This window comes from Chlorocebus sabaeus, chromosome 3 (genome assembly GCF_047675955.1).
Source record: "Chlorocebus sabaeus isolate Y175 chromosome 3, mChlSab1.0.hap1, whole genome shotgun sequence".
Lineage (NCBI taxonomy): Eukaryota > Metazoa > Chordata > Mammalia > Primates > Cercopithecidae > Chlorocebus > Chlorocebus sabaeus.
Window position 1 is genome coordinate 30,516,129 of NC_132906.1, and position 25,749 is coordinate 30,541,877.

General features: G+C 42.2%; 1 protein-coding gene across 3 annotated transcripts in view; it reads left to right on the forward strand.

The window, feature by feature from the left end:
• Positions 1 to 25,749, forward strand: part of THSD1 (thrombospondin type 1 domain containing 1) — a 38,226-nt gene that overhangs the window by 5,025 nt on the left and 7,452 nt on the right. Inside the window, exons 2-4 of one of the 3 annotated variants that reach the window (XM_007960487.3) lie at positions 3,248 to 3,399; positions 7,774 to 8,739; positions 19,672 to 19,830. In XM_007960487.3, the coding sequence (XP_007958678.2) occupies positions 3,342 to 3,399; positions 7,774 to 8,739; positions 19,672 to 19,830 (1,183 nt within the window). In that variant the 5' untranslated portion in view covers positions 3,248 to 3,341. The remainder of the gene's footprint in view (positions 1 to 3,247; positions 3,400 to 7,773; positions 8,740 to 19,671; positions 19,831 to 25,749) is intronic. The other 2 variants (XM_007960486.3, XM_007960488.3) reach the window with 2 other exon arrangements.

The following is a 25,749-nucleotide window of genomic DNA, read 5'->3' on the forward strand; positions in this document are numbered from 1 at the left end:
CAGCAGCCTGAAGGCGCAGGTGGACGCTGGCGGCCCCTCCACACCCCCGCCTCGGCCCCAGGGGACGCTTTTAAGGAGTATTGGTCTCCACACCTCGGAGTCCCGAATTTAACTGAACCTGGCTCTGCCCTGGCTCAGACGTTGCCGGGTGACTGAGACTGGCCACAGAACCTTGAAAAATCGCGTCTTGAGCTACTGTTTCTTTCCAAAAAGAAATCCTTTCTGAGATACAAAAAGTATGAGATACAAGGATTAAATTAAATTAAAGACCGTCCTCATTAAGGAGGGCTTTCAGCTGACGACACGAGGGGTAGATTTCCAAGCGTGAACTAGGCTTGCGGGCATTTGGGAAGCTGAGTAGATGGGGCGAGCCACGGCGTCCCAGGAACGCTGCACCCAACCTGTGGGACCAGGGCAGAGCAGACTCGAATGAACATATAAATGAAGCCTGTTTACACGAGCTGCTTTGGAACTACAGATTTCCTCCCAATAAATACTATTCCTATATATACACAGGAACATGTGCATGTTGGTCAGAAGGGACAAAATAACTTTTCTTCGTTTTCCCTTTTATTTTTTCACGAATCATTGGTCCCATGGACATTAGTGTGATTCCTTTTCTTTTTCTGCAGCTATGAAGGGAGATTTAAAAGCATTTGTCCTAGCTGGTTTCAGCAAAAACATGGGGTCTGAGATTGGGTGATGCTGTTAGCTGTTGAGAATATTCACAACTTTTCCCCACCTTCTCAGCTCATGCATTTAGAATTTGTCTATAAAGTTTACATACAAGAATGCTATGTAGAAGTATTTTCAAATGTGTATAAAATATACCTAAGTTCTTAATTTCCTAGAACAATTCTCAAGCCAAACATTATCAGAAGTCAGTCGGGTATCTGGAACAACATGTTGAAAGAAAATAAGCAAGCAAGGTAGAAAGAAATTAAAGAGACATATTATGACTAATGTTATGATCATATTCCATATTATGATTGACAAGTAGGCTGGTCTGTTTTATAAGTCTTTTTCCTTTCAGCTCTAAATATAGATTATCTCACCATTCTATGTTTTAGGGATCATTTTCATAAGAAAGAAAATGTGTTATCACAAAATCAGTTATGATTTGGGGCTTCAAAAATAAAAAGGTTATTGTGGTGGAAGCAAACAAATCTGAGAGAAGCCAGTTCAACTTTTGGGAGCTTGCTTCTCCTTGGTTTGGTTACCAGGTCTCAGTGACTTAAAGGAAGCATTGTAATTGTCTTTAAGTGCTCACACTTGCCCAAGTGATATGATGCTTTCTGCAAGGATCTTACTGGCTGACTTTGGCCAGGTTTCCCAGTCCATGTTCAAGGAAAGAATTGGGTCAAATCTGTGGCTAATTCCACCCAAAACAATTTTCTTCTTCTTCTCTTTTCTTTTTGTTTTGGGGGGTAGGGGTGGCGGGGAAGAGGAGGGAGCCCTAATCGTCTGCATAGTTACATTTCAAATCTCTGCTTCCCTTTCAGGAAGTACAGTATTTCCTTTGTTCAGCCCACTGTTAATGGAAGAAAGCTAATAGGACACACCAGTTTCCCTTCCTTTGAATTTTGGCTTATTTCAATCAGTCTTGTTAATTCCACTAATTTGTGCTCTTATCTGAAGAGAGGTAACATGTATTTGGAATATAATATACTTGCTTCTTAAAAGGATTAACTGTGGGCTGGGTGTGGTGGCTCACGCCTGTAATCCCAGCACTTTGGGAGACCATGGTGGGCAGATCATGAGGTCAGACATTTGAGACCAGCCTGGCCAACGTGGTGAAACCCTGTTTCTACTAAAAATACAAAAATTAGCCAAGAGTGTGGTGCACACCTATAATCCCAGCTTCTCAGGAGGCTGAGGTGGGACAATCACTTGAACCTGGGAGGCAGAGGTTGCAGTGAGCTAAGATCATGCCACTGTACTCCAGGCTGGGTGACAGAGCAAGACTCTGTCTAAAAAAAAAAAAAAAAAGATTAACTGTGAATAATGGGGGGGACCATCAACATTAAGAAAATATATATTTGGTTGTATTTAATATTAATACATAGTTTGTTAGACTCTAGTATGAAAGAACTATCTTAAATGCCCAGTATCTTATTCTATAGTTGAATAGTCTATATAAAATAAGTGCCTTTTCCAGCCGGGCGCGGTGGCTCACGCCTGTAATCCCAGCACTTTGGGAGGCCGAGGCGGGCGGATCACGAAGTCAGGAAATCAAGACCATCCTGGCTAACATGATGAAACACCGTCTCTACTAAAAATACAAAAAATTAGGTGGGCGTGGTGGTGGGTGCCTGTAGTCCCAGCTGCCTGGGAGGCTGAGGCAGGAGGATGGCGTGAACCCGGGAAGTGGAGCTTGCAGTGAGCCGAGATCTTGCCACTGCACTCCAGCCTGGGTGACAGAGCGAGACTCCATCTCTAAATAAATAAATTAATTAAATAAAATAAGTGCCTCTTCCAACAAATAGCTGTGAACCACAGGCCGGCAAGGTCTTCCCTGCCCTCTTAGGTAGACTGGGAAGATTGCTGTGTGAACCACCAATCTCATGATGCATTCCAGCAGCAACAAGTATTTCAGGACTGATGAAGATGATTGTTATTTATCTGTTTTCTCCTTAGGCTGCCCTAAACAAGGGAAGTCAGGGCCACATGGAGTTCACATTTAATTGTAGTATTCTGGAGTATCTTTTTTTAAAAAAGCTTTGATCGCTTGGATGTAGCTCCTAGGAATCGATAAATGAAGCAATCCTGGTAACACACCAATTGTGCAAGGAAGTGTTAGCCCATTTGTGGACGCCAGGCAGGGAGCATTTGAGTATATATAGCACAATGCTAAATTAAAGTTTAGCGGAAATTTAGTAAATTTATCAGTGTGAAATGCCAAGCAGATAAATAATGTGAAAATGTATCCAAATTGGTTATTAACTTTGATAAAATTAAGCAAATAACAATAAACTCTCCATTTAAGGATGTGCTATAAAGAGAAGAGACTTCGGTGTTGTGCAAAGATAATCTTAGTGGGTGTTGGGCATACCTGCATATTCTTGACCTGTGAGTTATAATGGAATGAAAGGGGCTTGTATAATTATAAGTCATTGCCCCAGGGAAAATTAATGTCCTCTCTAGTTTCCTTTCAATATCACTTAGGAAGTTTGAGTTTTAGAATGGTTTTGTCATTTCATGATTACTATTTTATCAATCACATTGAATGGAGCCATCATTTTTTGAGGTTCTAATTTCAGGTGTTTTTGAGGAAAAAAATCACAATCTGTACGTGAGAAGGGACATGAGGAGACTAAAGACCTGGGATTTTGCCGATCAGAATGAAACCAATGTTGAAAGACTTTTCAAATCTATTGTTGGTGGTGCTCTGTGACTATGGTGAGTATTGTGAGTATACTTAATGCTATTGGTAGGAATAAAACATAAATATGACATTTGTAAATGCATTGATGTTGATGATTCTTCATGAAGGAGGCAGGGTAGGGTCTACAGTGCGGTGCTTTCTAAACCGTGACCCTTGCAACCCTGGATTCTCTCATGCTTCAGTGATTCTGCATGATTGATTCATATTTCACTTTATATTTTTAACTCTTTAAAAAAATAATAAAAAAACCAACTCTCTCAAATTTTAAAAAATTGGAGGCAAGCATGTTACCTTGAGTTCTCTTTGATTTCCCTGTAATTCAGTGTGATAAATCACTTCATACACACATGCAATGATGTTGTGTATATTAGGGTTCTACATAAGATTTCACTTGACAGAGTTTTGGTGCTAACGTGTATTTGGAACCAATCTGAATTTCAATCCTTGAAAGTTGCGTGCTCTTAGAAAAGTCTCTTCATCTCTTTCAATCTCAGCAATAATATTGACTTCACAGGGTTGTTATGATAATATCAAGAATGCGAAACACCCTGAATGAGATAGTAGGTACTTAAAGTCTGTTCTCTTCATTCGTTTCAACTAAAAATTGAGTTCATTTCTCAGAGAGCTTTATACAACTACTGAACCAATAGAATCAACAATATGATGTAATCTTCACTACTTTTCTTTTGATGATTTCCAAATATTTCATAGACATCTAGGCAGTTGATGGTATGGGAGTGGAAGTTGTTTTTGAATTTGGTGAGGAAATTTTGATCCAAGCTATAGAGGACACTGGCTTGTGTAATGTGAATGGCACAGTTGGTTAAATGGACCACAGCACTGCTGTTCATTTCATTCAGTAGACTTCCTTTCTCAGTCTTTTCTTTTTTAAGTGTTTATTTATACAAGAAGACACCAGATTTAAGGAAAGCCAATGTGGGATTCATTTATTTTAAAGTAATTTGGCCAGGCACAGTGGCTCATGCCTGTAATCCCAACACTTTGGGAGGCCGAGGTGGGTGGATCACGACGTCAGGAGATCGAGACTATCCTGGCTAACACAGTGAAACCCTTCCTCTACTAAAAATACAAAAAAAATTAGCCGGACGTGGTGGCGGGTGCCTGTAGTCCCAGCTACCTGGAAGGCTGAGGCAGGGAATGGCATGAACCCGGGAGGCGGAGCTTGAAGTGAGCTGAGATCACGCCACTGCTCTCTAGCCTGGGCGACAGAGTGAGACTCTGTCTCAAAAACAAAACAAATCAAACAAAAAAGAAAAGTAATGTATCCCTTCTTTAAAAACAGATTACTCTGGCTGGATGCGGTGGCTCACGCCTGTAATCCCAGCACTTTGGGAGGCCAAGGGGGGCAGATCACGAGGTCAAGAGATTGAGACCATCCTGGCCAACATGGTGAAACCCCGTTTCTACTAAAAATACAAAAATTAGCTGGGCGTGGTGGCACGCACCTATAATCTCTGCTACTTGGGAGGCTGAGGCAGGAGAATCGCTTGAACCCGGGAGGTGGAGGTTGTGGTGAGCTGAGATCGTGCCACTGCACTCCTCCAGCCTGGGCAACAAGAGCAAAAGTCTGTCTCAAAAAAAAAAAAACACAAAAACAAAAAAACACAGATTACTCTACATGTGATAGCCTTCTACAAAAAGTATGTGTTCTTGGTTTCATAATGATAAATAAAGCATTGAAATTCTCCATTTAAACAAATTATACAAGGGTTTTTGTTGTTAAGAGCAAAATTTCTTACTGGAATATGAAAATAAAAGTTGAATGAGCATAAAAAAGAGCATAGAAGTTGAGTGCACAAGCCACCGATAAAATAAAAAAAGTAGGTATTGTCGTAGATCTGTTTTACCCCCCTTTATCTCTACTTAATACTGATCAAAATATACCATTACCTGTATACTATAGTAGTCAGGATGTGGTAGAACCAAATTGTAGTGTTTGTTTGTTTGTTTGTTTGTTTGTTTTTGAGATGGAGTCTCGCTATTGTTGGCCCGGGTTGGAGTGCAGTGGCACAATCTCGGCTTACTGCACCCTCCGCTTCCCAGGTTCCAGCAATTCTCCTACCTCAGCCTCCCGAGTAGCTGAGATTACAGGCGCCCACCACCATGCCCAGCTAATTTTTGTATTTTTAGTAGAGTCAGGGTTTCACCATGTTGGCCAGGCTGGTCTTGAACTCCTGACCTCAGGTGATCCACCCGTCTCGGCCTCCCAAAGTGCTGGGATTACAGGTGTGAGCCACCGCGCCCGGCCCAAATTGTAGTTTTCTAACAGGAGTTCTAAAGTAGCAAATTCTCCCTCTAGTACATACCTCCTATCTGCTGTTGCTGGAACCCATCAATTGCATCTTTGTTCTCCATTTCCAACGGGGCATGTGTGTCTTTTTCATTGACTGTCTCCCATCAAATCAGAATCTGATTTGCTTCATTGACAATCCCTGTCATACACAATAGACTGCCTTTTTTTTTTTTTAAGCCAGTCAAATTTAGTAGTTGGGGGTCATATACCAACTTTGGTGACACTACTGTTAATAAGTTCTGATAACCTGCTACCATCGGACCAGCCTGCAATAGACTTTCATTAGTTAACTAAGTGGTGTATGCCTCTTATTCTTAAATGGACCACAGAACCATCCTGCCCCCTTCAGATCCAAATTAGTATGACTTTGTTCTCAGTCTTAAGCACTTCCTTGGGCTGTGGTAAGTGCTGGGGTCTCTTTACCCAGCAGTTCAAGAAAGGTACCGGGTTGGGTCTGAACCAGTATACAAGCTGCACCAGAATCAGCCACCTTCCTCAACTTTGAGTCATCTCTAAACAAAAGGGAATATCCCACACTTGTTTTTGCTTAATTGGAGAAAAAAAGAACTTTATCCGATTATGGTTTTCAAACAAGTGATAATCAAGCATTCAAGTCATCCAAGTTTCATGTCTTTTATTTCATCTCATCTCAAATGAGAACTAGGTGAAATGCTGTGCTAATTAAAAACTCTTCTGTGTGCCAGGATATTCATGTGCTGATTCTAATAATCATTGATTGCTTATATATAAGGGTATTTTAAAGACTACCAGCCCAGACAAAAAAAACACATGTACCCCTTTGGACATATATATTCATGAGGCATATATAATAAGAAAAAAAATTCATATTTACACAAGTTGTTTTTCAAACCTAAAAGGAACTTCAGTCCCTTACGTCTAGAACTGTTTCTTACCCTAGTCGCGGGCCAGCTGACTGTTGCATTGCCAAATTCTGCCTTCTTTGATATGTATTTGGATAGGATTCAAAATAGAAACAAGGATTCTTGTGTGTCTGTTCTTTGCACTTTTCACTTAAGCTGCTCTGCTGGGTCTCTTTTTAAAAGATATGATTGATCCTAACAGAATGATACTTGAGAAGTAGTAGTCATCTGTCCTATCTAGGCAAATACAAGTGGCTGTAATGTCATTAAATTGCCAAGGACAAGCCTAGTTATTTCATAAATGTTCACCCTATCCCTTTGGTTATCCATGCAGAATAAAGTGTCAACATTTCTTATCCATCTAAATATGTCTGCCTCATACAACTGAGGACACTGATTCCTTTACTGGTAAAAATTCCCCAGTGCTTCTCTTGAATATCAGAAAATAATAACTTTGAAGTAAATTTAGGGTTTTACATTTAAAATAACCCAGAACAATTTATATTGTGTCATTTAGATCAAGCTTTCTCTTCACTGTATATCCATTTTCCCCAAATATCTAAACACCAGAATATGATTAACAATATGAGCTACTGGGTTTTTGATCCTAAAAATTATTATTCAAGCTGTATAGATTTTCATTGCAGATATATCACATTGTTGAATGTGGTGAATTCAGAGTATTTACCACTAATTATTTTAACAAAACTATGAAAGATGAAGAAGGAACAGAATCACTTTAGAATGGAAAGAGCACAATGGCCAGCTTCCAGGATCTGTACTCAGTATCATTTTACATCATCCCTGGCTCAGTTCTAACTTCTCTTGTCTAAAATGCTGTTTTCTGCTGGGTACAGTGGCTCATGTCTATAATCTTAGCAGTTTGGGAGTCTGAGGTGGAAGGATTGCTTGAGCCCAGCAGTTTGAGACCAGTCTCTACAAAAAGAAAATTAGCTGGGTGTGGTGGCATGTGCCTGTAGTCCCAGCTACTCATGAGGGCGAGGTGGGAGGTCGCTTGAGCCCAAGAGGTTAGGAGTATAGCAAGCAGTGATTGTGCCACTGCACACTAGCCTCAGTGACACAATGAGACCCGTCTCAAAAAAAAATTTTTTTAAATTCTGTTTTCATCAATGTCACCAATAGTCCTTCTCAAATGCACCTTTTAAAAACCAATTCTGACCACTTCATTTCAGTTCTTGGAGAAGCTGAATATCTCCTCTTGAGAGAGCCAGGCCATGTAGCACTAAGCAACGACACAGTGTATGTGGATTTCCAGTATTTTGATGGTGCTAATGGGACACTGAGGAATGTATCTGTCCTGCTGTTGGAGGCCAACACCAATCAGACTGTAACTGCCAAGTACCTCCTGACCAACCAGTCCCAGGGAACACTCAAGTTTGAGTGCTTCTATTTCAAGGAGGCTGGTGACTACTGGTTCACAATGATTCCAGAAGCAACAGACAACAGCACTCCATTCCCCTGGTGGGAGAAAAGTGCCTTTCTGAAGGTGGAATGGCCGGTCTTTCACGTTGACTTGAATAGGAGTGCCAAGGCAGCAGAAGGCACCTTCCAAGTGGGCCTATTTACCAGTCAACCACTGTGCCCATTTCCTGTGGACAAGCCCGACATTGTAGTGGATGTCATCTTCACCAACAGTCTTCCTGAGGCAAGAAGAGATTCAGGACAGCCACTGGAAATAAGAACCAGCAAAAGGACACAACTTGCTCAAGGTCAGTGGGTTGAGTTTGGCTGTGCACCCGTGGGGCCAGAAGCCTATGTCACCGTGGTGCTGAAGCTGCTTGGGCGAGACTCAGTCATTACCTCCACAGGACCCATTGACCTGGCCCAGAAATTTGGATACAAACTGGTGATGGTGCCAGAACTCACATGTGAGTCCGGGGTAGAGGTGATGGTGCTGCCTCCACCATGCACCTTCGTCCAAGGAGTAGTCACTGTCTTCAAGGAGGCACCCAGATCCCCTGGGAAGAGGATCATTCACTTGGCCGAAAACAGCCTGCCCTTGGGAGAGAGGAGGACAATTTTTAACTGTACTTTGTTTGACATGGGGAAGAATAAGTACTGCTTTGACTTTGGCATTTCAAGCAGAAGCCATTTTTCTGCAAAGGAGAAGGAGTGCATGCTGATTCGGAGAAATTTAGGTTTGTATTGAGATTTTTTAACATTTTAAATCAAATCCTTCATGGAATCAAAATTATTTAGAATTTAGGTGAACTTTACGTGAATTGTACCATCATTTTTATGGTTCATGCCTTACAATGTACCAACTGGCATTATCACCCTTAGCTGAAAAAGTAAGAATACTGGTAAACCTACTTAACGTCTTTTACGTCTCGTTTCCCCATCAGTAAAACAGGGGCAATACAAGTACATACTTCAGAGTCATGGAGATTGAACGAAATCAACATGTAACACTCAGGATAGTGCCTGGCATTTAGGAAGTGGTGAATAAACATTACATTACATTTTTAAAATCCCATTATTAAATCATATGGTAAGTTCATGGCAGAGATTATTGGAATTCAAAGCCAAATCCCAAATTAGCAACTTCTGTCTTCCTCTTAAGTCCTCTTAAGTCTCTTCTCTCTTAAGTCATTCATTATAGGAATGTGGCCTTTTTAGTGAGAAATCAAAGCAAGATTTCTAAAAATGTATTGGGATTCTGTATTCTTTGTGTAATGCCCTACCTAATCATGAAGAAACGGGGTTATGACAATTCCATTAATTCCCTATGCTGCTCTTTGCATTTCTTTCCCTTTTCTTGGGGGAAAGTCTGGTCTTAGCAAATAGTTTAATTTGGCAGAAATGGTCTCGTTCGCTTTTTATCTTTATCCCTGGTAAGCCCAGTGTCCCCTGACTGCACGAGCCTGACTGTAACCCCCAGTGTTCCTTTTTGCAAATTTACCCACTTCGTCTCCTTAAGACCCTTTCCTTTGGCTTTCTCCTCCACCACTGGCCACTTCCCTCCTTGCACTTCTTTTCTATCCAGCGTAGATTCCATGGCTCATCCCTTTAATCACCCTCCTGCCAATATCCTAAACTCCTTAGCCTCTCCTTTCGATACACTTACCAGGACACACCCCAGCTCTGCATGTATCCAGCCATCTGCCAGCCACCCACTGCACCCAAGTTGCTAAGGCTGAGTGACAAGGTTACATCATGGTGGCCTGATGCCACCATGGGTGGATCATGCTTTCACCCTTGGCAGGGCCTGCGTACTGCTCAGCATGTCACCCAGACCAGGTCTTGCTCCTGTTCTATACAACAGTCCTTTCAGACCTCCTCCACTCCCCTCAGACCTTAACCCCTGCCCACTGATTAACTCTCAGAGTTGATTTGCCAACTACCATACAGAGCAGCTGGAAGCCATTAAGTGAGAACTCCACCCTCCCACCAAAAGATCTGTATACCTGTAGATGTCAGACCCATCCTCTCACCCCATCCTCTCCCCTGCTTTCCTGCCGCCGTGGAAGAAGTGTTATTCCTTCCCTCCAGTGTGGGTCTCAGCCCCTCTGCTCATTTCAGGAACCTTCTGTTAGTCATTATCCCCTCTCTCTCCCATCCTTAACTGTCCTTCCTTTACAGACTCATTCTCATCAGTTTTGAAATGTACTTATTTCTCTTCTCCCAAAACAAACCATCCCGACCCCATGTCCTCCCCAGACATCACCCTCTTTCTTCTTCCTTCTATAGCCCAAAAACTGCTTGAAAAATTTGCCTGTACTTGAGAGTTTTTTTTTTTTTTTTTGCCTCCCATTCACTTTTCAACCTATTGCAAACTGGCTTCCATGCCCCAGTCCTCCCCTGAAATACTCTCACTGAAGCAGCCAGCAAATGAGGTACAGGACTCCAAATCCAGGGACACTTCAGCCAGCGTCTTCATTGACCTTGATTCTGTGACACCATACTTGCCCTGCTCACCTCCCCGCTCCCTGCTTGCTTCTTCACAGTCTCCTTGGCCTGCCAGTTCCACTGTCTGTCAAGTGCTGGTTGTCTTTCATTTACTCTTCACACACTTGCCAGGTGATTAGCCTTGATGCTGATGGCTCCAGGTGGACGTCTCTTCCCTGCTCATCCCCTGCATCCAGGCGCTGCATCCCTCAGATGTCTCCCTGGCACCTCAGAAGCAGCATTTCTGGACCAAGACTCATCATTGTACCCCCTAACCCTGCTTCTCAGTGTAGGACTTCACCAACCATCTTAGTGTTCAAACCAGAAGCCAGGAGTCTTCCTCTTCTTTACCTCCTATAAATGCTACATTACTGAGTCCTATGGCTTTGTCTCCTGAGTGTCTCAATCTCTCCACTTCTCTTCAGTTCCACTGGCACCACTTGGGTTAAATCTCCATTACCCCTAGCCTAGGCTCAGAACAGATTCCTAATCGGTTTCCATCTGTCCACTTGCTTCTCTCACTGCGGCCAAAAGGATTGTTTAAAATTCAGGTCAGCTGAGGCTATTCTCTTTCTTAAAACCTGTTATTTCACTAGGCATGAGGATGCAAATCCATAAAACCTTCCATGGTCAGGCTGCCCCCACATCCTCGCAGTCACCATCTCTGCACTGGGGCCCAGGACACCCTCCTCTCTCCTTCCCCTGGTTAACATTAACCCATCCTCCAAGTCTCCACTTGGGTTACTCTTCCATGACCTCAGGTTCAGTTCCTATGCTGTAAGCTGGGGCAGCATCTTTTCGTTCTTCTTTGATGGCATTTATCACTTCTGCCATTGCTTGTTTAATGTCTTTCTCCCCCTATAAATCCTTTCTGCACAGCAGATGGGGGAAGCTCACTTGGTGGCAAAACCTGACTCGTGCTGCTATGAAGCTTTTTATGGTCTTTATTTGGCCCACTTAGTGTGCCTGGCACATTCAGAGGTGCTCAATGCTTATTAAGTGAAAATTGAACTCAGATTTGGCTAGTCTCAACTAGGTATTAGGAGAAAACAATTAGGTTGAACGAATTTACTCATATATATATATATATATGTGTGTGTGTGTATATATATATATATATATATTTTTTCCGAGACAGAGTCTTGCTCTGTCGCCCAGGCTGGAGTGCAGTGGCGCGATCTTGGTTCTCTGCAAACTCCACCTCCCAGGTTCAAGCGATTTTCCTGCCACAGTCTCCCGAGTAGCTGGGATTACAGATGTGCACCACCACGCCTGGCTAAGTTTTGTATTTTTAGTAGAGATGGGGTTTCGCCATGTTGGCTGTTCTCAGGTGATCCACCTGCCTTGGCCTCCCAAAGTTCTGGGATTACAGGCATGAGCCACCGTGCCTGGCCCAATATTCTTGCCTTTTCAAAAGAAATTATTCATGGGGGAAAAAAATCTCACTGAATTCAGCAGAAATGAATCAAGGGAAATCAAGAAATTGGGGCCATTTAATTAAGGTCACATGGGGGCAGGAGGTTCACCTTGGTGGCTTCCATTCCATGTCTAAAGGCTGGAGTTTTTCCCACAGCAGCAGCAGCAGGAAGACGCTGGAAAAGGGCAGAACGGGAGTGGTTCTCTGTGTGTCCAGGTGGAGGGTAGTCAGGGGCTCCCTGTGGGGCTGCCCCATGCAGCAACTGTGAGACACATCAGAGCAGCAGGGCTGGGGCAGTAACTGGGAGAGCTAAACATGCCTGGAGACCCTGGCTCTTGGTGTGGCAGACCAGCTCTGACTCTGTTGGTCTGAGAAATTAAATTTATACTTGAGACAGGAACCTCAATGACTTCTTGTGTTTTTAGTATATAAATTTATGACTGAACTGAGTTCTCCTTTTATTTTCTATCTCTGACCAGTAAAGAGTGTCTTTTTTGCCGAATGGTACCACTTAGGGACTCACCATGACTTGTGTGAGCCACTGACTCACACTGAATTTATTAGTTCCTTTTGAAAATAGAATAATAGTTTGTTTGTTTGTTTGTTTGTTTAAGACAGAGTCTCACTCTGTTGCCCAGGCTGTAGTACAGTGGCGCGATCTGGGCTCCCTGCAGCCTCCACCCCCCGGGTTCTAGCAATTTTCCTGTCTCAGCCTCCCAAGTAGATGGGACTACAGGCATGCGCCACCATGCCCGGCTAATTTTTGTATTTTTAGTAGAGACAGGGTTTCACTATATTGGCCAGGATGGTCTCAATCTCTGTGTTTTATGTTTGTCTCTTCTTCTAAATATGTCTGAGGATCTTAGGATAATATGTAAATAACAATTGATAGCAAATACATAATGGATTTGGCAAAAATGACTATTTGTAATCTTTATTCCACTTAATGGGATAAATATTTACATAGTGATTCGCACCAGACACTGTTCTGTTTTATGGATATTAACCCAGTTAGTCCTCATAACAAGTTTATGAGTTCAACTCATTACATTGTCAATTTTATAGGTGATGAAATGGAGGCAGAGAAAAGTTAAGTAATTTGCCCAAGGTCAATGGTGTTTAAATAGAAGTGTCAGAACACAAATCCAGACAGAATAGCTTGAGAGTTTAATTTGACCACTATTCTGTGACTGCCTTCTATGCAAATTGACTGTCAATCCATGTATGAAACAGTACAAAGCTTTTAGATGGAAAAAAAAGGTTCTGTTTTTTCCTCCTTAACTTACTGTTTCATCTTGTGCCACCCATCTCTTGGAACACCCATAATCACTTGGGAGCCCACAGGCCCAAGCATAAGTATGATTTGTTCAATATAAGGAAGCCTTGTCTATGGAAAGAAAATCTGAACTGCTTATCCCAGCTGCTACTGCGCTTCCTACTGCTTATAGCTACTCCCTTATGTCTATATAATTTTCTTATAATCATGATTTGTTTAGTTACCTTGGTTTCTTGAACAAAATGCCTTGCAGATGTGAATATTTCAAAGGCTGTATTCCTTCAGATAGTTTTATGGGTAGAAACAAACCTCCCATTTCACACTGAAGACATATTTTGCTTATTCAAAACCCTCCATAATAGGCTGAAAGGCATTTAGCCTGGACAAACAGGTTTGTCATGTAGTGTGAGCACATGTATGGACATCTAAACAGGACAAACAAAACAGCCTTTCATTCATGAAGTGGGACTATTTGGAGTATTGGTCATTTTGCTCTTCATTTCTGATGTATGAACTACAGTTATCTAATGAGTTCCCATTTTGCCAAGTATTTTCCTCAAAGTTATTAGCAGAGATCTCAGGGATCAGAAGGAGTTACTTAAGACATTTACAAATATTTGCCTACTTAAATTTGTTCATTGTTTTGAGTGATTTCCTGTGTTTACTGTTTGATTAATTTGATTTAGAAATTGAGACATAAAAGCTTAGCTTAAATGTTCATTTTGTTTTACTGTTTGGTATCCTACATGCTATGATTTTACTTTCAAGGGAAAAGAACACAGCATTTTAAAATGAGATTTTTTTTGACATTAACATTTTTCCTTTTGGCTGGCTGTGGTGGCTCATGCCTATAATCCCAGAACTTTGAGAGGCCGAGGTGGGTGAATCACTTAGGAGATTGAGGACCATCCTGGCCAACATGGTGAAACCTCATCACTACCAAAAATACAAAAATTAGCCAGGCATGGTGGCACATGCCTGTAGTCCCAGCTACTCAGGAGCCTGAGGCATGGGAATTGCTTGAACCTAGGAAGCAGAGGTTGCAGTGAGCCAAGATTGCACCACTGCACTCCAGCCTGGGCTACAGAGCAAGACGTCATCTAAAAAAAAATATGTATATATATACACACACACACACACACACACACACACACACACAGACACACATAAAATTCTGGCAGGTATGGTGGTGCACTCCTATAAATCCCAGCACTCTGGGAGGCCAAGGCAAGTGGATTACTTGAGCTCAGGAGTTTGAGACCAGCCTGGGCAACATAGCAAAAACCCATCTCTACAAAAAATGCAAAAATTAGCCAGGGATAGTGCCATGCACCTGTAGTACCAGCCACTCAGGAGGCTGAGGTAGGAGGATCACCTGAGCCAGGGGAAGTCGAGACTTCAGTAAGTCATGATCACACCACTGCACTCCAGCCTTGGCAGCAGTGAGACATTGTCTCAAAAAAAAAAAAAAAAAAAAAAAAGGAATTATTCTAAGTCCCCATCCATCCCCAAGATCTATCAGATCCTGCCAACACTAGGCGCCAAAACACACTCTGCATAAAACACTCTCTTCATCCTTTATGGACAAAAACTTCTAATGCAGCCAAAGGTATACAAAGCACTACAAAACATAAAATGTGTAGGGCAGATGCATTCTCAGGTGAGCCAAGTGGTGCAATCTTTGGAGTGAGTAATGGAATATGAGTTCCATTATATATATATAATTTTTTAATCAAAAAATACACTTTTTAAATCAAAACTTATTTTTTTTCTGATCCTCACTAGTGGAATTTTTATTTTTAGTTTGACAAATGACTTTATGTACTGAAATAAATTATATAAAGTAAAAGAGTTCAGAAGGAATAACAAAAGATTCTTAGCATGTGTAATTCTACCTTTTGTGGTCTTAAATATGAGCATGGAGAAGGATAAACTACATATTGATTTAATTTTCAATTTAGAATTTACAGTAGTGGGATTTCCAGTAGATTTTCCCAAAATAAATCACAATACGATAACTCAGAGAGACTTTAATAGGAGATTCTCAAAGCTTTTCAAGCAAGGGGGCTTAGTATGGGAACAGCTCTGAAGCTTTGAAAACAAAGCCAGCTCGTTGTTATGCTGTATGAGGAGCTCCAGTGTGATCTTGGAGGCACAGAACCAACATTATGTTCACTTGGACCTCTAGATGGAACATAATTAGCACACCTCAGTTGATGTTGGTCCAGGATACTGGTTTGTAACCCTCCCACTCTTGTGAAAATCCTTTTAATTGCTCTAAAGAACTCATATTCCATTACTCACTCCAGATTGCACCACTTGGCTCACCTGAGAATGCATCTGCCCTACATGTTTTATGTTTTGTAGTGCTTTGTATACCTTTGACTGCATTAGAAGTTTCTGTCCATGAAGGATGAAGAGAGTGTTTTATGCAGAGTGTGTTTTGGTGCCTAGTGTTGGCAGGATCTGATAGAACTTGGGGTTGGATGGGTACTGATAGACAGGGGACTTGGAATAATTCTTTATTTTTTTATTCTATTTTATTTTTTTGAGACAATGTCTCACTCTGCTGCCAAGGCTGGAGTGCAGTGGTGTGATCATGGCTTACTGAAGTCTCGACTTCCCCCAGCTCAGGTGATCCTCCTACCTCAGTCTCCCGAGTAGCTGGTACTATAGGTGCATGGCACTATCCCTGGCTAATTTTTGCATTTTTTGTAGAGATGGGTTTTTGCTGTGTTGCCCAGGCTGGTCTCAAACTCCTGAGCTCAAGTGATCCACCTGCCTTGGCCTCCCAGAGTGCTGGGATTTACAGGAGTGTGCCACCATGCCTGCCAGAGTAATTATTTATAGGGAAATTACTCATTTATTCTGTCTGGCAGTGATTGCATATCTGCTTGGATGAGAAATTCACATGTATCAATCAATAATGGCTGGGAGGGTTTTGTGTGTATTTTGAAGCTCCGGTGTTAGGTACATCCTCATTTGGGATTGAGGTTCCTTGCTGAACTGACCCTTTTATCACTATATAATATTGCTCTTTATCCCTGGTGATATCTCTGGTTCTGCAATCTATTTTGTTTGATATTAATGTAGTTACTCTAGTTTTCTTTTGATTAATGTTCATAAGGCATATCTTCTTTTTACTTTTAACATATATATGTCTTTATATGTACAGTGGGCTTTAAAAAAAAAGTTGGATCATGCTTTTTTATCTAATCTGACAATCTATGTCTTTTAACTTAGTGTTTAGTTTTATCATTATATGGTTGGATTAAGATCTACTATTTTGCTGGATTTATATTTGTTACATCCATTCTGTTTTTTCCTCTTTTTTTTTTTCTGCGTTCCTTTAGGTTAATTGAATATTTTAATGGTTTAACTACACTATTGGTTTATTGTTTATACCTTAAAAATGTATTTAGTGGGCTGGGCGCCATGGTTGACACCTGTAATCCCAGCACTTTGGGAGGCCGAGGCAGGCAGATCACTTGAGATCAGGAGTTCAAGCCCAGCCTGGCCAATATGGTGAAACCCTGTCTCTACTAAAAATACAAAAAACTTAGCTGGGCATCGTGATGCACACCTGTAATCCCAGCTACTTGGGAGGCTGAGGCATGAGAATTGCTTGAACCTGGGAGACGGAGGTTGCAGTGGGCTGAGATCACGCCATTGCACTCCAGCCTGGGCAACAGAGCAAGACTCTGTCTCAAAAAAAAAAAAAAAAAAAAAAAAAAAAAATTTGTATTTAGTGGTTGCCCTAGAGTTTATAACATATATCTTTACTCTCAGCCTACCTCCAGGTATTATATTGCTTCACATGTAGTATAAGGACTTTTGAACAATACACTCCCAATTCACTCCTCCCATTCTTTGTGTGATCATTGTCATAATTTTACTTTACATATGCTATTAAACACTTAATATAGCCAGGCACGGTGGCTCATGCCTGTAATCCCAGCACTTTGGGAGGCCGAGGTGGGCGGATCACCTGAGGTCAGGAGTTCAAGACCAGCCTGACAAACATGGAGAAACCCCGTTTCTACTGAAAATATCAAAAATTAGCTGGATGTGGTGGCGCATGCCTGTAATTCCAGCTACTTGGGAGGCTGAGGTAGAGGTAGGTTGCTTGAACCCCGGGGGCGGAGGTTGCAGTGAGCCAAGATTGTACCATTACACTTCAGCCTGGGCAACAAGAGTGAAACTGTCTCAAAAACAAAAACAAAAAAACAAACAATACATTGCCACTATTTTGTTTTAGGCTATCAGTGATATTTTAGAGCATTTAAAAGTGAGAAAAATGATTTTTACCTTTATATATACCACTACCAGCACTCTTCATTTCTTTATTTAAATGCAGATTTTTGTCTATTACTATTTTCTTTCTGCCCAAAGGGTTTCTTTTAACATTTCATGTATTGAAGGACTGCTGGTAATACATGATCTCCATTTTTTTCTGGAACAGTCTTTCTCCTTTATTTTTGAAATATATATATATAAAATATACATATATATTTTTTTACTGGGGTGGCAGTTTTTTCTTTCAGTACTTTAGAAATGACATTCTATTATCTTCTGGCTTGGACAATTTTGTCAAGAAGTCAGCTGTAATTCTTATTGTCATTCTTCTCTGGTAGTGTATTCTCCTACCCTTCAGCCACAGCCTTCAAACTTTTTGGTTTGGTTTTGGTTTTCAGCAGTTTGGGTACAGTATTGCTTTTTGTATTTATCCTGCTTGGTGTTTTCTGAGCATCTTGGATATGTGGTTTCGGGTCTTTCATTAACTTTGGAGAGTTCTTGGATGTATTTATCGTGTCCTATTCTATCTTCTCCTGCTGGTATTCCAATTACATATATGGGACTTAGGTCTTCTATTGTTTTATTTACTCTTTTTTTCTTCTTTGTGTTTTTTAGTTTGGGACATTTCTGTTTACCTGTATTCACATTTACTGTTTCTTTCCTCAGCTGTGTGTCAAGTCTATTGATGAGCCTTCTTCATCTGTGTTACCATATTTTAAAATTCTAGTATTTCTATTTGACTTTTTAGTTTCCAACAGTCTGATGAAATTTTCCATCTGTTTATGCATCTTGTTCAACTTTTCCACTAAAGTATTTGGCATATTTATCATAACTACTTTAAATTCTCTCTCTGAGAGTTTTAATATCTGGGTCAGATCTGAGTCTGGTTATCTTGATTACTTTGTCTCTTAATAGTTTTACGTTTTTTTTTCCTTGCTTTTTGTGCCTAATAATTTTGAGTTGAAAGTTGGACACCTTGTTTGAAAAGCTATAGACATGGAAGTATTTATGCCTGGAAATGGTCATACCTCTGTTTTTGCTAGGCCTTTAGTTTGGTATTGGGTTAATAGAGTAAAGAATTGAATTATGGGTTTTTACCATTGTTATGGCTACCCTCAGTGCTTACCACATTGGAAATTCTTCTAGTGTTATTTTGTGTTTAGGGAAGGCATTGCATGACTATAGGGGTTTTCTCCATGCTTCTGTCCCACCCTCAGCTTTAGGTGTGAACCTGCACATCAGAGAGGCTTTCTTCTTTTGCTATGCCTCTTCCCCAGCAGTAGACTGTTGTTACTTGATACTTGGCACTTGCTAGCCTGGAGTAGAGGGAGGGCATTCCCTTGTACTAGTTCAACCTCAGTCTTAGGCAAGTGCTGTGTTCCTAAGTTTCAGGAATGGGACCTTCTTGATGATCCCGCCCCTCCCTAGTAGTAGAAGATCTCTAATAGTGTGGGTCCAGGATAGTTTTGGCTCTTCCCCAAGGGTGAAGGAGTTTCTTTTTCCATTCTGTAGAAGCAGTTGATATCAACTGTTGCTCTTAGGATAATAGGGTTTGAGGCCTTTCCCCAAGTGGTTGAAGCTTTTATTCAGTAGAGGAAATGGAGAGAGGACAGGTGAGGCTCTGTGTCTTTTCCACAGTGCTTCCCCTTCCCTCCTTGGGCCTCCACCATGAGGGAGGCTTTGTCTGGTCTTGCACCTGCCCCAGTTCTTTCTGTATTTGATGAGATCCGTGGAGAAGAGTCTGCAAGTGGGTATAAATTCTGCTTGTGTATGTGAGTCATAGGGGTTCTATATTCTGTGCTAGCCCACTAGGCTTTTGGCAGTTCATTACATTTTTAGGTGAACTTTTCTCACCACCTTGTATGCAGCCTGGTGTCTGCCCCTGGTAAACAAGAGTTGCATCTCATTTTTCCTTGGAGGATCCTATCTTTCCTTATATTGCAGGATAGTTAAGTTGTCCTGAAACCTCAGCTCTTTTTTGGGTTCTGGAAAGGTTAAGACTTTATAAATTATACAGTTTTTCTTTGTTTTAAAGTTAGGAGCAACACTTTTCAGCTTTCTTCATCTCTGGGAACACTTCAACTTACAGACTTTTCAAGACCTGAGATTTGAGTTTTGCTGTTTCATTTGGGTGCAGTTAAATACTGATTCTCAAATGAACTAGCATTAAAAGCATAACTTATATCCTTGCAGAAACTTGGGGAGTGTGGCAGCCGTGGAGCCAGTGTAGTGCCACATGTGGGGATGGTGTCAGAGAGCGTCGCCGAGTGTGTCTCACTTCCTTCCCCTCCAGACCTGGCTGCCCTGGAATGTCCTTGGAGACCTCCCTGTGTTCCCTGGAGGAGTGTGCTGGTAGGTATTCTTGCTTCCTTCAGGAGTCTCTCCTCAGAGCCTTCATCAGAAGGAATATTGAATCCAGGGCTGCCTGAGAGTTACCAGTCTGAGATCAGGAGTAGACTCATTAATGCTCTGTGATTGCTGTTGGTTGTACTAACGCTGTATTTGTTAGTGTATCTAAGACTGGGAATAGCTAGGAGAGTAGCTTACCAGTGAGATAATGGGATTTACCACTGTAGAAGATAAGGAAATGATAAGGAAATATTAAGTATTCAGACATATTAAATAATTTCTAAAAATGCAAACAATGGGGAAGGGATCATTTCTTCATAAGATTTTTGTTTTTTTCTCCCTCTGTTTCTCTCCACCAAAACTGTGGAAAAACAGTTTTCCTTTTCTCCCTATCAACCCAGAAAAGCCAGGGGACCACATAGACCATTATTTGTCAAAATGGGGCAAGACTCCCCGTCCTATCCCCTGAGTGGCCTAAGTTATTCCTTACTGCCCCTACCCGGAGGGACTTTTTTATTTTTTTTTTTTTTTGAGATGGAGTCTCGCTTTGTTACTCAGGCTGGAGTGCAGTGGTGCGCTCTCTGCTCACTGCAAGCTCTGCCTCCTGGGTTCACGCCATTCTCCTGCCTCAGCCTCCCAAGTAGCTGGGACTACAGGTGTCCACCACCATGCCCGGCTAATTTTTTGTATGTTTAGTAGAGACGGGGTTTCACCATGTTAGCCAGGGTGGTCTTGGTCTCCTGACCTCGTGATCTGCCCACCTCTGCCTCCCAAAGTGCTGGCTGGGATTACAGGTGTGAGCCACCGCGCCCAGCCCCAGAGGGACATTTCTTCCTGCTGTCATCTGAGGACTGGCCTTTCCTGCATCTTCTAAGTGTCTTCAAGGTACATACTAATAGCTGGTCATTGAGTGTTTGATGTAGTCTATAGATATGTTGCTCATGTGGCTTTAGGTTTGCTCCAACTTATGGAGCTAAATCCTTTTCATTTACCACGAGTTACACACTGAATAGTCCTTGCTTTTTCCACACACCATCTCGCCCCCTGACAGACAATCCACATTTAGTTGGCCAGCCTCTGCTCTGCTCCGCTCTTGACTTCTTGTACTCTCCAATTCCAGGTTAAAAGACCATATTAGTTCCTTGTTTCTTTGGGATATGGAGGAGTTATGTGCTTTTCTGTGTTTGGATCTCAGAGTACCTTTTAGCCCAAACCACAGGCACCTGCCAACATGTCAGCCAGCGTCCCCACCTGTAGCCTTAGAAAATCCTTCTTGCTGTGTCATTTTTCCAGCCAGTATCATAGGCCTTGTTCCCTTCATTCCAGCATTTTTAGGACATTATTCTTTCCCCTAATTTTTTTTTTCTTATTGTAGCTTCCTCTTCTCCTAGCCCTCCATCTGCCTGTCTTTCATGGGCCCCACCCTGAATCCATTATTTCTTCAGTGATAAACTGTTTTCTAAGGCTCTCTTCTCTATCTGCTCTTTTCTTTATAAGTTTTCTTCACTTTCCACAGCACCTTCTGTGTGTATAACTTCCCTCAAATACACCTTATCCTCTCAATTCTGGGATGGGGTCATGTGTTCAGACATTTCATATCTGAGTTCCATAACACTCAGATGAATTTAAACTCAGTGGCCACTGGTGACTACTATTCTTTTATATGTGACAATATTTATTTATTGTTATTACCATTAATTCGTTATGTGACAACACTTAAAATACATTATCTCACTTAAGGCTCACAGTAATTCCACAAGGTAGGTATCATTATGCTGGGCTCAGATCTCTTGAGAGCTTACTGTCTGCCAGGCATTTTTCTAAGGACCTTGCACACATAACACAGGCATATTCTTATCTCCACAGTGCAGATGAGGACCCTGTGGGATAGAGAGGATGGGTGGCCTGTCCAAGATCATTAAGCTAGAAAGTGGGGGCATTGAATTTGACTCCTTGCTAAGCTACCTATCTTGAATACCTTGCCTTTATATACAGGCCAATCTGGCTTTCTAGAAGAAGCATCAACAATCTGGAATTAACAATCATTTTTCCAAAATGTGATGTGATATTATGTCATATTCTGGTATCTTAATTCTTTTTTTTTTTTAGACGGAGTTTCGCTCTTGTTGCCCAGGCTGGGATGCAGTGGCACGATCTTGGCTTACCACAACCTCTGCCTCCCGGGTTCAAGCGATTCTCTCGCCTCAGCCTCTGGCATGTGCCACCACACCCAGTTAATTTTTATATTTTCAGTAGAGACGGGGTTTCTCCATGTTGGTCAGGCCAGTCTTGAACTCCCGACCTCAGGTGATCCACCTGCCTCGGCCTCCCAAAGTGCTGAGATTACAGGTGTGAGCCACTACGCCCAGCCAACATCTTAATTCTTTAATACTGAGTAGGAACTGGAAATTTGTGCATTATAAGTTAGCAAGAAGGCTAAGTCCTATAGACTTGCCTGCTCTACTGTAAGTGGTCCTCAGATATTGCTCACGTGGATAAACATGATCATGTCTTCCAAGTGTTCTCTTTGTCCTAGTCAACCTATTTTCAATCTTTGGAAATGTAAAGATCCATTCACAGGCTGCATGGCATCAACACATCTCCTTTACTTCAGGTGAAAGAGGAAAAACTAGAGATAGAGTTGGGCAAGGCCAGCAGCTTTTGGGCTTTTCTCCAGCTGTGATTTTAAAGGAAGCCAGCCAGAGTAAAAAGATAACAGAGTCGAGTGAAGAGGTTCATGGTGTGTAATAGCAATGCTGCTACCCACTGTCATGAGCAGCCACTGCAGGTGAAGGAAGTGACACATCAGGGAACAAGTCTTTCATCATTCAACTGTTTTCACTTGTTTAGGAGTTCAGAAGTTGGTTTGGCTTTAAAAGAATGTTCTTATGCCAAGGTCTGAATGTAGTTCTACATTATATGGTCTATCTTGTTCAACAAGAGAGTAGCATAATTAAATTACTGTTGCACTGATGTTCCATCTGGTGGAATACTGATCATTTTACTATTGCCTTTTTAATAATGAAGGAATGAATCAATCAGTTAAACTACTGTTTATTGAGCACTATGCAAGTTACTGTGACTGTGGTTGGGAGTGTATTGATAAGACTGTCTTGAAGGGGCTTATAGTAGCTCAAAAGGCACATAAACAGGCTTAACACTCAGTACAATATTAAGGGCCTACAATGAAAAATGTACCCATAGCTTGCTATAGAAGCTTTCAGTAGTGATAATCCAAGCCCAAAACATCTCCAGTCTTGGAGGAGGTGATCCTTTTTTTTTTTTTTTTTTTTTTTTTTTTTTTGAAGCAGAGGCTTGCTCTGTTGCCCAGGCTGGAGTGCAGTGGCACGATCTCAACTCACTGCAACCTCCGCCTCCTGGGTTCAAGGGATTCTACTGCCTCTGCCTCCCAAGTAGCTGGGACTACAGGTGTGCACCACCACAACTGGCTAATTTTTTGTATTTTTAGTAGAGATGAGGCTTCACCATGTTGGCCAGGCTGGTCTCGAACTCCTGGCCTCAAGTGATCACCCACTTCGGCCTCCCTAAGTGCTGGGATTACAGGCATAAGCCACCACACCCAACCAACGAGGTGATATTTGAGCTGAAGTTTGGAAGCTGAGGTGTCCCCCAGGTGAAGGAGGTGAAAATGGGAGTTTTAGCAAAGGGAGCAATGAATGAAGGCATGGAAGATGGCACATTAAGAGACCTGGAAAACTGAAAGTAGTTTAGTGTGGCTGGATGATAGTGTGCCAGGAAGGGGTGGGAGACATGAGGGCAGCCAAGCAAACAGGATTCATATCCTCAGGGGCCCTGAAGGTTGGGACCTGTGTTTTCGTGGTATCTCTATCTGGCTGTAGCAAGGAGTATAAATCAGAAGGTTAGGCATGGCAGCAGATGTACTTGTTAAGAAAAAATTTTCAGGAACCTATTTGCAAAATGAAGTGCCAGCAATGATGATGGAGGGAGAGGAGAATTCAGACTCTGTATGTGGCAAATGATGGAGAGGGAGCATGAAGGATAAAAGCCAGGATTTTAGTACTGGCAACTGTGTGAACTGTGATTCCATTCCTTTAAGATCAGATATATCGGAGGAAGCACAAGTTGTAGGGGAAGATGGTGAGTCTTGGGCATTTTGAGATGGAGGTGGTGGGACAGCCAATGGAGACAGTGGAGCTAGTGGAGTCAGGAATGGACTGTAGCTCTCCTTGGATCTAAAATTCATGCTCTTCTCTCTAAATTACATAAGTGAATGTTCTCATTGAAACCAAAAGGGAGAGAGGGAGAGTTGCAAGAGCTATATAACAGTAGCCAATGCTGCAGAACGAACTCCTTTGAATTTGACTCTTGGGAGGTCATTCATAACCTTGGTGGGAGCTGTTTAATTGGAATCTTGGGGATAGGTTGCAGGAGACAGAGGTGATGTAGGAGCAGTAAGCAAATGCGGACCCCTCTTTTCAGTAAGCATGGCTGAGAAGACAAGGAAACAAGATATGTCTGAGAGTGTGAGAAGGTTGGAGAAGGGTCTTTTTAAAGTGCAAAGAGCTTGAGTATGTTTGTGTGCTGAGGAAGTGGAGCTACATAGAAGAGCAGCTGGAGATAATTGCTGCAGAGGGATGATGCCCCTGGATGAAGGAGGCCTAGAGAGCATTTGCTTGTGGCCTCACCTTTTATAGGAGGACAGTTCTCCCACTGATTATGTGGAAAAAAGGTAAATACAGGTGTGGCTGCTAGTAAGTTTATGGGGCAGAGGAGGATCACAGAAGCAGCTGGGCATGTACTTGCCCGATGGCTTCTATATTGTGTATGTGTGACCTATTAAGAGTGTTAAGGAAGTGGATTGGATAGGGGGCTTAAGGAAGTGGTAACATTGGAAGCAGGTGTTGTAGGGGACCTATGGAAGGACCCATGGGCAGCTGAGGTTGGGTGCTGTGACTATGTGGGGGCACTGACCTACATGGTTGTGTTATTTTCTCCACCAGTGCAGCAGCTAGGAATTCATATGTCTGAGATTCACATGTCTAGGGTCAGACTTCTGCTGTAGAGCAGTATTAGAGGTCAAGAGAGTTGAGGTTGTTGGAAGGAAAATGGTTTCAGTAATGGATCATGGTTGTAATTTGGTTAGGGGGAGAAATGAGGTTAGGAAGTGTCTGGCAGATGGGAGACAATGGAGGGCTGGAGAATCAGAAGTCTTAATGTAGTAATAGTGAGTGAGAGTAGTGAACACAGCTAGAGAGTGGGTTGAGCAGTTTAAGATTTTAGAAGAGGAGCCGACGGTGGGAAGTTACTATATGTTGGATGGACCTGAAGTCACCTGGATGGTCCTAGCTCTGGCATAGTGAGGGAGACTGGGACCCAGGTGCTAGAGTGACTGATGGCTAGCAGGAGGTTGGAAGATGATGGTGTTGAGAGAGGAGTAGAATGGTGGTTGGCAAGGATGGCATGCGCATCAAAGGAATGGAAGTTTTCTATGGAGGTAAAAGAGCACAGGTTGGAAACAGCAATAGGAATGAGCTTGGGGAGCACACACTGCTTCTGGCCCTGTTTACTTATAAAGTATGTGTAATCCCAGAACTTTGAGAGGCTGAGGTCGGCGGATCATGAGGTCAGCAGATCGAGACCATCCTGGCTAACATGGTGAAATTCCATCTCTACTAAAAACACAAAAAAATTAGCCGGCCGTGGTGGCAGGCGCCTATATTCCCAGCTACTCGGGAGGCTGAGGCAGGAGAATGGCGTGAACCTGGGAAGCGGAGCTTGCAGTGAGCCGAGATCGCACCACTGCACTCCAGCCTGGGTGGCAGAGCGAGACTCCATCTCAAAAAAAAAAAAAAAGAAAGAAAGAAAGTATATGTGACAGCTTCCACTGAGAGGGTTGGGGATACCATGCCCTGCAGGGTAGCCTGGTTTCAGTTGGGACAA